The 12,606-nt window shown below is 41.5% G+C and overlaps 1 protein-coding gene across 1 annotated transcript; it reads right to left on the bottom strand.

Moving 5' to 3' along the window:
• LOC109236146 (proline-rich receptor-like protein kinase PERK8) lies at positions 475 to 1,380 on the bottom strand. Its single transcript, XM_019402358.1, has one exon. It carries the CDS (start codon positions 1,191 to 1,193, stop codon positions 729 to 731), a length of 465 nt encoding a protein of 154 aa, XP_019257903.1. The 5' UTR covers positions 1,194 to 1,380; the 3' UTR covers positions 475 to 728.

Raw genomic sequence — 12,606 nt, 5'->3', positions numbered from 1 at the left:
GAAGAACAGAGTTTTTGCAGAAAAGAGTCTATGTAATTTGATTTTAAATTGAAGATATAGGATTTGCGTTTCAAATTTGATCTGAATGTCGCTAAATCAATTAGAATATTCTGTTCCTGATTTGTAGCGCGCCTAATTAGGAAGGAATCAGCTCCTAATAATTAGTATTTAATGAATGGTCTAATAATTGTAGAAAAACTATGAACATGACGGGTAAATATGAAACTATGCACATTTTTAGTAATAAGATTTCATATATGGTATAGGAAGGAAAAAGTCTCTTTTTCTTTCCGGGGAAAAAAAAGCCAATATTGACCTCAAAGGGTTCAACTGGCCATTTCAATGTGTAAATAAGAACTATTCATAATATTCTTTTTTTGATACAAAATCATCATGTGAAATCAAGTTATTAAGATAGCAATATATAAAGAACAATATAGAAGAATCCAGATTATCAAACGTAAAAGCCAAGACTTGAAAAAAAACACAATAATCCATCCATACATCTCTGAAGTCACCACTTTTTTCATAATCAAATATATAATTTCCCTTTTTTTTCTGCAAAATCAAGAAACAGAGAGAAACTCCTCTGTCCATACAAAATAAATACATATAGAAAAACGGACTGATATTGATGATCATTAGAACACAAAATCCTACAACAATTCCCATAACAATCAAATGAACATCTTCTCTACTAATTACATCAAAATTCACTAACTTATATATTATTGAAAAAGCAAAGTCATGAAAATCAAAGGAAAAATAGTGGTGATGATCATCATATTCTTCCAGCTGATTCTTGATTCTTGAATAGAGATTGAAGATGAAGATTGATCATTATCAGAATGAGGAGGCTTTCTATAATAAAATGGAAACCAAGGCACTATTGGTTCAGGTGGTGGTGGTACTTCACCATTTACAAAATCTGGTGGAGAGTTATCATAATCATTTGGTGGATTATTATAACCAGCTGGTGGCGGATTGTAATTAGTTGATGGATTATTTGGAACATACCCTTGTGGAGATGGTGGAGTTGTAGTTGCCGGAGGAGGGTTGTTTCCGGCGGGACCGGTCGGCGGCGGATAACACGGGTAAGGGCATTCTTGGGCTGTGATTCTTGCCGGAAAGTTGAGTATTAGCAGTAGAAAATATAGTAGGGTGAAGAGAAGTTTGTTGAGTTTAGACGCCATGTTTTGTGTTGTAGAAAGAAAGTGAAGGAAATGAAGTAGGAAAATAAGTCTATGTTTTTGAGGGGTTTACTTAAGATTAAGGAAAGAGGCAAAAGATGCAAAAGTATGGAACAAAAGCAAGAGCAAGGCTTTAATTAGGTTACTTTGTATATGTCCTTTGATAATTTAGGTGGGAGAATATTGTCCACCATGCAAATATTTTTTTTTTTATCATTTATTTAAAGTTAGGTGTTAAAAAAGAATTTGTTAAGAGAGGATCTTTTGGTGGGGGAGGAGAAAGTACTTAATAAGATAAAGTTTAATTATAAGTATAGGTGATGTGATGTTTTCATCACTTTCTAGTAGTGAAACTTCAAAGCATGAGGGTGTTTTGGAGTTATCCTTTTTTTTGGCTGTCTTTTTCTTTCCAAGAGTATTTAGGAGATTTTCGCATCTGAAATGTGATCGGAAAAAATTCATATAATTGATCCTAACTTACTCGAAATTAAATTATAGTTATTGTTGTTATAGTGTTTAGTGATGGACATTAAAATCGAGAAATTGAAAAACTCGAACGAACAAGAAAAGACGCACATTAAAATTCAAATATAATCAAAATACTGAATACCAAAGTATCGAATTGGAATACGCGGACGGCGGAACACTCACCCTAGTAGTGTTGAGGAGTTTTCCGTAGTTCACAATTTTTTGTAAACTTTCTAGGAAAATTTTGTAAACAACAGTATGTTTGTTTGGTCTTTTCTAGAAGATAATTTTACATATGCTTTACCTTTAAACACAACTTTGAAGCATTTAAGAAAAATCATTTAGGAAACAGAAAAATACAGTTGTATGAATATTCTCGAAAGTTATACGAACTTTAATATGGTTAAAAGTTTTATTTTTATATGTACAGATTTGCCAGTTTTAGAACTTAGGCTCAATAATGCTAAAAGATGCTCAAACAAAAACATGGTATTAACAACAACGAAATAGATGGCTGTGTGTGGGAAAAGGACAAGAGAAGGAAACTGCACCACCAAGCTATTTTAGGGTCAATTCCAATTGGTTAACTTTGAAAACGTGTTGAACCAATTTTAACTACTGAAAACCAATATTAATATCAACAAAAGAAGAACTAATAGTATAAACAATTTATAAAAAGTTACTAATTAATAATGAGGAAAACCAATTATTTTAATTGCTCTTTTGCTGCTTTCCCTATTTTTTTTTTTTCCTCCTAAAAGTTGTTAGTCAATCTGTATTGCTGTAAAATTAATAAAACAATAAACTTTCTGAAAAATAGAAACATAAAGTTAGTAGAACTAGAACGTCAAAATAAATTCTGAAAACAGTATAGGAATAAATCGAGCCCACTGAATACACAGTGTGTCCTTAAGGAAATTATTCCCCTCAAGAACCCGAGGTTATGGAATATATCCTTCCAGGATAGAACGATTTAACTCACCAGTGTATTGGTACCAAAAACTCTGGTGATCGGCAAACCACTTAATTAATGGTCGTAAAACACACTGGAAAATACTATGCCGAAGAAGAAGAAGATAATAAGAAAATTTAGTAAGTAAAAATTCTGGGATTGAAGGAATATTTATAGCCCATTTGGCATTGTTTCTGAAAAGGTTTGCAACCTTTCAGAACAGTCATAGCTGTTGGAACAGGTTTGGCACATTTTCTGAAAAGGTTTGCAACCTTTCAGAATAGTCATAACTGTTGGAATAGGTGGGGAAAAATTGCGGGAAAAACGGCGGGTGTAACGACCCGGCCGGTCGTTTTTGGAATTTACGCCCCGATCCCCTATTAACTGCTTCCCCAAGTTTATTTTTGCTATTTTGATTTGCCGGAATGTTCGGTTTTGAGTTTTGGAGAGTTTTGGGACACTTAGTCCCTAAATGAGAGCTTAAGTGTTGGAAAATCGACCGTAGTCGGAACAGTCTGAAGACGGCCTCGGAATGGACCGATGTATTGTACTCTCTCCACCAGGTCATCATAAGAAAATACTGAAAAATCTTTCCAAAGTGAGAGAAGGAGGGAAGGCGCGCTACAACTAACATAACAGCCAGCTGAAAAACGTTAGCTAGCTAGGCTAGCGCGCAATGGCTTTCTCTGATAGGGGCTTGCTTTGACATTCCTTATTTCTATTTAACAACGTATGAATAGTTCCTTGAGATTGGTTAAGAGATTGTTGAATTTTTGCCTTGGAATAACTACGATCATGTACAGAAGTGTTGTCCTTCGTCTCGGCAATATGGAACCTCTCAACAGCTCCCGTTCTTTTATGGGGTCCTATCGGGATAGGTAGGCCCAAGCCTTTCCCCTCCCCCCTTCCTCCATAAGACCCTCTTTCTCTTTCCCTCCCACGAGTCTTTTTTGCAATTTCATCCATCTTTTTTAACCTGATACCTTTGCAGAGGCCATATCTCAACCCTGCTGGCAGATCTGATGGTTCCGTTAGCTCCGTTAGGTGATTTCGGATTTAGGGGCGTGGTCGGATTGTGTTTTGGAGGTCCGTAGCTAATTTAGGCTTGAAATGCCGAAAGTTGAATTTTGGAAGTTTCCGGTTCGATAGCGAGATTTTGATCCGAGGGCCGGAATGAAATTCCGGAAGTTGGAGTAGCTTCGTATTGTTGAATGTGACGTGTGTGCAAAATTTCAGGTCATTCGGACGAGGTTTGATAGACTTTTTGATCGAAAGCGTATTTTTAGAGTTTTTGAAATTCTTAGGCTTGAATTCGATGAAAAATAGGTGTGTTGATGTTGTTTGAAGTATTTTGAAGATTGGTACAAGTTTGAATGATGTTTTAGGATTGGTTGGCATGTTTGGTTGAAGTTTCGGGGGCCTCGGGTGTGTTTCGGAAGGTTAACGGATCAATTCGGACTTGAAGAAAGCTGCTGAAATTTCAGCTTCTGCGGTGAACAGTAACCGCACCTGCGGGAGTGAATAGTAACCACACCTGCGGTGAACAGTGACCGCATTTGTGGTGAACAGTAACCGCATCTGCGGTGAACAGTACCGCACCTGTGGTGAATAGTAACCGCACCTGCGGTGAACAGTAACCGCAGGTGCGAAAATTGCTGGACAGACTATTTCAAGTTCTGAAAATGGGACTTTGTCCCATTTTCCATTTTTGGCAATTTGGAGCTCGGGTGAGGCGATTTTTCGAGAGATTTTCAGAGGAAACAACGAGGTAGGTGTTCTTAACTTAATTTTGGTTAGATTACTCGAATCTATTACTAGTTTTGGCATTTAATCCGTGAATTTTGTTGGAAAAGTTTAAAAAACCCTCCCGGATACAATCACGGATTTGAGGGTCGAAATGTTATAGGATTTGGACAATTTTGGTATGGTTAGGCTCGTGAGAGTGCGAGCTTTCTGGAAATATAAATTTTACCCTATTCCGAAACTTGGGCCCGAGGGGCGTTTTGGTCATTTTACATAATTTCGCATATTAGCTTAGAACTTAATCGTAGATTCAGCTTCTTGAAGTATTATTTACATTATGAAATGGAATTGAATAGATTTGGGCCATTTGGAGTCGGATACTCGTGGCAAGAGCGTGGTTTCTAGTTGATTTGAGCCGGTTCGAGGTAAGTGGCTTGTCTAACCTTGTGTGGGGGACCTTCCCCTTAGGATTGGTATATTTGGTAACTGAATTGCCTTGTGCGTGAGGTGATGGGCGCGTACTTGTGCAAAATTATTGGAAATCTGGTTTTTCTTGAAGTATTCATTAGCATATTTCTTTTCCTGCTTTATTATGCTTGTAAATTTAGCATGTTGTTAGTTAGAAAAGCATGTTTGGTTGCCTTAAATTGCATATTTTCTTAAATTGCCTTGATTGCATTATGTGAAGCATGTTAGGCTAGGATTACTTGTTGCCTTGATATGAAATTTCCATTTCTGAATATCTTCTTGTTGTTGCTGTGTGTTTACATTGGGACTACGGATGTGGGATTCCGGTAGCTCCCCCTTGTCTGTTTACTTTGGGACTGCGGGTTCGATTCCCGATAGATCCCCCTGCACATTTACTTTGGGACTGCGGGTTCGATTCCCGGTAGATCCCCCTGCACATTTATATTTGGGGACTACGGATTGAGATTTTCGGTAGATCCCCCGCGTATTGAAAGATGGACTACGGGACGGAAATCCCGGGAGATCCACTGGATAGTTGTGGCAAGAGGAAGTTCAAAAGTTGCTAAAAATTGGTTCAATTCGTGAGGTAAAATATCCTAACTGGTTAGCTAATACTGTTGTGGTTCCTAAGAAGAACGGTAAGTGGCGAGTCTGTGTAGATTACACAGACCTTAATAAAGCCTGTCCAAAAGATTTCTTTCCTTTACCCCACATAGATCAGTTAATTGATGCTACTGCAGGGCATGAGCTATTAAGTTTTTTTAGATGCATATTCAGGCTATAATCAAATCAAGATGGATCCANCGTAGGATGTTTTTGAGGTTGTATGCATGTTTGGTTTGGAGCCCTGAGGGCTCGGGTGAGTTTTGGATAGGCATCGGATTACATTTCTCATGTTTTAAAAATCTGGTATGCTGGCTTCTGCAATTTTCGCAAATGCGAAGGGAAGACTCGCAATTGCGAGCTCGCAAATGCGAGCATTGCTTCGCAATTGCGAAGTCTGGGAAAATGGGGCACTGTCGCAAATGCGATCAACACTTCGCAAATGCGAAGTCTGGGGAAAAGGCTTGGGATCGCAAATGCGATCCATTGGCTCGCAAATGCGAGGTGGCCCTGGTCGCAAATGCGATCGAATGTTCGCAAAAGCGAAACCTGGCGGCCAGACATGGGTTCGCAAATGCGAACTAAGAATATCGCAATTCCCAGCCCTGTTTTGTTCGCAATTGTGAACCATGGTTCGCAATTCCCGTATCCGAGGCCCAGCAAATTTTATACTTAGTCGAATTTTCATCACTTTTCACCATTCTTTCAAAACCCAAACACCATAGGCGAATTTTCAAGAGCAAACTTCATCCCAAATCACTTGTAAGTTGATTTTTACTCAATTCTTTCAATCTTTAACATCATTAAACATGTTTTCCACTTGAAATCAAAGATTTTCATGGGTGAAATTGGGATTTTTGGGTAGAACCTAGGTTTTCTATAAATTGGGGAGTTGGACCTCGATTTGAGGTCCGATTTCAAAACAAATTTTACATTTGAACTCGTGGGGGAATGGGTAACCAGATTTTGGTTCGAACCTCGAGTTTTGACCACGTGGGCCCGGGGGCATTTTTGGAATTTTTGGAAAACAAAACTTGGGAAATTCATTTTTATGCATTCAAATTGATTCATATAATGTTTATTAAAGTAATTGGCAATTTGTGATTAGATTCGAGCGAATTGGAGGTGGAACCGTGAGGTAAAACAATAGTTGAGGATTAAGTGGATTTCAAGGCTTTGAGGTAAGTGTTTGGTTTAACCCTAGATTGAGGGAATAGGAGTTGAGTCTTGTTGCTAACTGCTATGTGATCGAGTACGATGTATAGTCATGGTGACGAGTATCTATACATTGGTGTCTAGCATGACCGTGAGTCCTTATAATGTGATTATCATGAACTTATTGTGAATTTCATGTTTATTGGAGTATTTCCATATATTGTGAATAACATGTGAATGGTGATATGATAATTTGATTCCTAGGAGCATTGGCTCGAACTGTGATACGAATATTGAATGTATATGAAATGACTTGATTCATTGAAGAGCGTCGGCTCCAGTTGTAGAACGAATTGTGAAAGTATAAGTGATAATTGAACCTCTGGAGCATCTGCTCGAGTTGTGAAAAAGAATTGTGAAGTAAAAGCGAGAAAGCTGCCCGTACCGAGGCTGTTGCCTCGGATTCTGTCACCACAGGTATTGTTATGGTTTGTTATAGAGGTGTATCGGTTCTGTTCGATCTAGGCTCCACTTATTCTTATGTATCTTCTTATTTTGCTCCACATTTGGGTGTACCTTGGGATTCTTTGAGTTCCCCTGTTTATGTTTCTACTCCTGTGGGAGATTCTCTTGTTATGGACCGCGTTTATCGGTCGTGTTTGGTTGCTCTTAGTGGTTTTGAGACCAGAGCCGATCTATTGTTACTCATTATGGTTGATTTTGATATTATTTTGGGCATGGACTGGTTGTCGCCCCATTATGCTATTCTTGATTGTCACGCCAAGACCGTGACGCTGGCTATGCCAGGTGTACCGCGTGTTGAGTGGAGGAGTACTTTAGATCACACTCCCAGTAGAGCTATTTCTTTCCTTAGGGCTCAGCGTATGGTTGAGAAGGGGTGTGACGCATATTTAGCTTATGTGAGAGATATCAGTATTGATACCCCTTCTGTTGATTCAGTCCCTGTAGTACGGGATTTTTTCGATGTGTGCCCAGCTGATCTTCCGGGCATTCCACCCGATAGGGACATTGATTTTGGCATTGATCTGTTGCCGGGAACTCAGCCCATTTCTATCCCTGAGTTGAAGGAGCGATTGCAGGAATTACTTGATAAGGGTTTTATTCGGCCCAGTGTATCGCCTTGGGGTGCTCCTCTGTTATTTGTGAAGAAGAAGGATGGTTCTATGCGCATGTGTATTGATTATCGCCAGTTGAACAAGGTTACAGTGAAGAACCGTTATCCTTTGCCTTGTATTGATGATCTGTTTGACCAGCTTCAGGGCGCACGTGTGTTTTCTAAGATCGATTTGCGCTCAGGTTACCATCAGTTGAAGATTCGGGAGCCAAATATCCCGAAGACTGCCTTCAGGACTCAGTATGGTCATTACGAGTTCCTTGTTATGTCATTTGGGCTGACCAATGCCCCAGCAGCTTTTATGCATTTGATGCACAATGTATTCCGGCCATATCTTGACTCTTTTGTCATTGTCTTTATTGATGATATTCTGGTATATTCCCGGAGTCGGGAAGATCATGAGCAGCACCTAAGGATAGTGCTTCAGACTCTGAGGGAGAAGAGATTATATGCAAAGTTTTCAAAATGTGATTTTGGTTGGATTCCGTGGCATTCTTGGGCCACGTGGTATCGAGTGAGGGTATTCGGGTGGATCCGAAGAAGGTAGAGGCAGTGCAGAGTTGGCCCAGACCATCCTCAGCTACAGATATTCGCAGTTTCCTTGACTTGGCGGGCTACTACCGTCGTTTTGTGGAGGGGTTTTCATCGATTGCAGCCCCTATGACTAGATTGACATAAGGGTTCTCCATTTCAGTGGACCGAGGAGTGTGAGGTGAGCTTTCAGAAGCTCAAGACAACTTCGACTACGACCCCAGTTTTGATATTGCCTACAGGTTCGGGGTCTTATACTGTCTATTGTGATGCCTCGAGAGTCGACCTAGGAGCGGTGTTGATGCAGGACGGTAGGGTGATTGCCTACGCGTCCAAACGGTTGGAGATACATGAGAAGAATTATCCTGTCCATGATCTTGAGTTAGCTGCCATTGTTCATGCCTTGAAGATTTCGCGTCATTACTTGTACGGTGTGCCTTGTGATCATATATACTGATCACCGGAGTTTGCAGTATCTATTCAAGCAGAAGGACCTTAATTTGCGTCAGAGGAGATGGCTAGAGTTGCTGAAGGATTATGACATCACTATCTTGTATCACCCGGGCAAGGCCAATGTGGTGGCCGATGCTTTGAGCCACCGAGCAGAGAGTTTGGAGAGTTTGGCTTATTTACCAGCCGCAGAGAGGCCTATGGCGATGGATGTTCAGGCCCTAGCCAGCCAGTTTGTGAGATTGGGTCTTTCGGAGCCCAGCCGGGTTCTAGCTTGTGTTGTCTCTCGGTCTTCCTTGTTTGATCGTATCAGAGAGCGACAGTATGATGACCCTCATTTGCTTGTCCTCAAGGATAAGGTTCAGCATGGTGATGCCGGAGATGTGACCATTGGCGAGGATGGAGTATTGAGGATGCAGGGTCGGATCTGTGTACCCTATGTTGATGGGCTTCGGGAGTTGATTCTAGAGGAGGCCCATAGTTCGCGGTATTCCATTCATCCGGGTGCTTCGAAGATGTATCAGGATTTGAGGCAGCACTATTGGTGGAGGCGGATGAAGAAAGATATAGTTGGATTTGTAGCTAGGTGCCTCGACTGTCAGCAGGTGAAGTATGAACACTAGAGACCGGGTGGTTTGCTTCATCAGGTAGAGATTCCGGAGTGGAAATGGGAGCGTATCACCATGGATTTGCAACTAGACTTCCACGAACTCAGAAGAAGTTTGATGCCATTTGGGTTATTGTGGATCGGCTGACCAAGTCCGCGCATTTCATCCCTGTGTGTACTACCTATTCCTCGGAGCGGTTGGCGGAGATTTATATCTGGGAGATTTTCCGTCTGCATGGTATTCCAGTTTCCATCATTTCAAACAGAGGTACTCAGTTCACATCGCGGTTCTGGAGATCCGTACAGCAGGAGTTGGGTACTCGGGTGGAGTTGAGCACATCAATCCACCCTCAGTCGGACGGGTAGTCCGAGTGCACTATTCAGATTCTTGCGGATATGCTCCGTGCGTGTGTGATTGAGTTTGGAGGTTCTTGGGATCAGTTCTTGCCATTGGCGGAGTTTGCCTACAACAACAGCTATCAGTCCAGCATTCAGATGGCACCGTACGAGGCCTTATATGGTAGGCGATGTAGATCTCCGGTGGTTGGTTCGAGCCGGGTGAGGCCAGATTATTGGGCACAGATTTGGTTCAGGATGCTTTGGAGAGAGTCAAGGTGATTTAGGATAGACTCCGTACAACCCAGTCCAAATAGAAGAGTTACGCAGACCGGAATGTTCGTGATGTTTCCTACATGGTTGGAGAGCGGGTTCCGCTTCGGGTTTCGCCTATGAAAGGCGTTACGAGATTTGGTAAGAAAGAGAAGTTGAGTTCGAGGTTTATTGGCCCTTTTGAGATATTGAGGCGAGTTGGGGAGGTTGCCTATGAGCTTGTCTTACCTCCCAGCCTGGCAGGGGTTCATCCGGTATTTCATGTTTCGATGCTCCGGAGGTATCACGGTGATCCGTCGCACGTGTTAGATTTCAGCTCAGTCCAGTTGGAGAAGGATCTATCTTATGTTCAGGAGCCAGTGGCAATATTGGACAGGCAGGTCAGGAAGCTGAGGTCGAAGAACATTGCGTCCGTGAAGGTTCAGTGGCGGGGTCAGCCGGTCGAGAAGCCGACCTGGGAGACCGGGCAGGATATGCACAGCCAGCACCCTCATCTTTTCACTACTTCAGGTATGTCTTTGTGCTCGTTCGAGGACGAATGAATGTTTAAGTGTGGGAGGATTTAATGAGCCGGCCGGTCATTTTTTGAATTTACGCCCCGATCCCCTATTAACTGCTTCCCCCAAGTTTATTTTTGCTATTTTGATTTGCCAGAATGTTCGATTTTGAGTTTCGGAGAGTTTTGGGACACTTAGTCCCTAAATGAGAGCTTAAGTGTTGGAAAATCGACCGTAGTCGGAATAGTGTGAAGACGGCCTCGGAATGGAAATCCGATGGTTCCATTAGCTCCGTTTGGTGATTTCGGGTTTAGGGGCGTGTTTTGGAGGTCCGTAGCTAATTTAGGCTTGAAATGCCGAAAGTTGAATTTTGGAAGTTTTTGGTTCGATAGCGAGATTTTGATCCGAGGCCCGGAATGAAATTCCGGAAGTTGGAGTAGCTCAGTAGTGTTGAATGTGACGTGTGTGCAAAATTTCAGGTCATTCGGACGAGGTTTGATAGACTTTTTGATCGAAAGCGTATTTTTAGAGTTTTTGAAATTCTTAGGCTTGAATTCGATGAAACATAGGTGTGTTGATGTTGTTTGAAGTATTTTGAAGATTGGTACAAGTTTGAATGATGTTTTAGGATTGGTTGGCATGTTTTGTTGAGGTCTCGGGGGCCTCGGGTGTGTTTCGGAAGGTTAACTGATCAATTCGGACTTGAAGAAAGCTGCTGAAATTTCAGCTTCTGCATTTTTCGCTTCTGCGATGAACAGTAACCGCACCTGCGGTGAACAGTGACTGCACCTGCGGTGAACAATAACAGCATTTGCGGTGAACAGTACCGCACCTGCGGTGAATAGTAACCGCACCTGTGGTGAACAGCAACCGCATGTGCGAAAATTGCTGGACAGACTATTTCAAGTTCTGAAAATGGGACTTTGTCCCATTTTCCATTTTGGCGATTTGGAGCTCGGGTGAGGCGATTTTTCGAGAGATTTTCAGAGGGAACAACGGGGTAAGTGTTCTTAACTTAATTTTGGTTAGATTACTTGAATCTATTACTAGTTTTGGCATTTAATCCGTGAATTTTGTTGGAAAAGTTTAAAAAACCCTCTCGGATAGAATCACAGATTTGAGGGTCGAAATGTTATGGGATTTGGACAATTTTGGTATGGTTAGACTCGCGAGAGTGCGAGGTTTCTGGAAATATAAATTTTACCCGATTCCGAGACGTGGGCCCGAGGGGCGTTTTGGTCATTTTACATAATTTCGCATATAAGCTTAGAACTTAGTCGTAGATTCAGCTTCTTGAAGTATTATTTACATTATGAAATGGAATTGAATAGATTTGGGCCATTTGGAGTCGGATACTCGTGGCAAGAGCGTGGTTTCTAGTTGATTTGAGCCGGTTCGAGGTAAGTGGCTTGTCTAACCTTGTGTGGGGGACCTTCCCCTTAGGATTGGTATATTTGGTAATTGAATTGCCTTGTGCGTGAGGTGACGGGCGCATACTTGTGCAAAATTGTTGGAAATCCGGTTTTTCTTAAAGTATTCATTAGCATATTTCTTTTCCTGCTTTATTATGCTTGTAAATTTAGCATGTTGTTAGTTAGAAAAGCATGTTTGGTTGACTTAAATTGCCTATTTGCTTAAATTGCCTTGATTGCATTACGTGAAGCATATTAGGCTAGGATTACTTGTTGCCTTGATATGAAATTTCCATTTCCGAATATCTTCTTGTTGTTGCTGTGTGTTTACATTAGGACTACGGATGTGGGATTCCGGTAGCTCCCCCTTGTCTGTTTACTTTGGGACTGCGGGTTCGATTCCCGATAGATCTCCCTGCACATTTACTTTGGGACTGCGGGTTCGATTCCCGGTAGATCCCCTTGCACATTTATATTTGGGGACTATGGATTGAGATTTTCGGTAGATCCCCCGCGTATTGATAGATGGACTATGGGACGGAAATCCCGGGAGATCCACTGGATAGTTGTGATTGGGACCTCAGGACGGTATCCTGGAAGGTGCCCCGGTTGTTACTACTGTGTTGAGCTGTATTTCTTTCCGTTGTTTGTTTGTCTCTGTCCTAGCTGTTGCTGTTCTTTCAATTCTATGTCATTCCCTACTGTTGCACTTATTTATACTGTTTTAATTAAACTGTTAACCCTTATATATTATTTGATCTCAGTAGGGCCTTAACCTTCCTCGTC

Source organism: Nicotiana attenuata, chromosome 12, assembly GCF_001879085.1.
Source record: "Nicotiana attenuata strain UT chromosome 12, NIATTr2, whole genome shotgun sequence".
Lineage (NCBI taxonomy): Eukaryota > Viridiplantae > Streptophyta > Magnoliopsida > Solanales > Solanaceae > Nicotiana > Nicotiana attenuata.
Note: the sequence above shows the minus strand (reverse complement) of the source record. Positions and strands in the feature narration are given on the sequence as shown.

What these genes read in the sequence shown, in the direction of transcription:
- LOC109236146 (XM_019402358.1), bottom strand. Translation starts at nt 1,193, where the DNA reads ATGGCGTCTAAACTCAACAAACTTCTCTTCACCCTACTATATTTTCTA.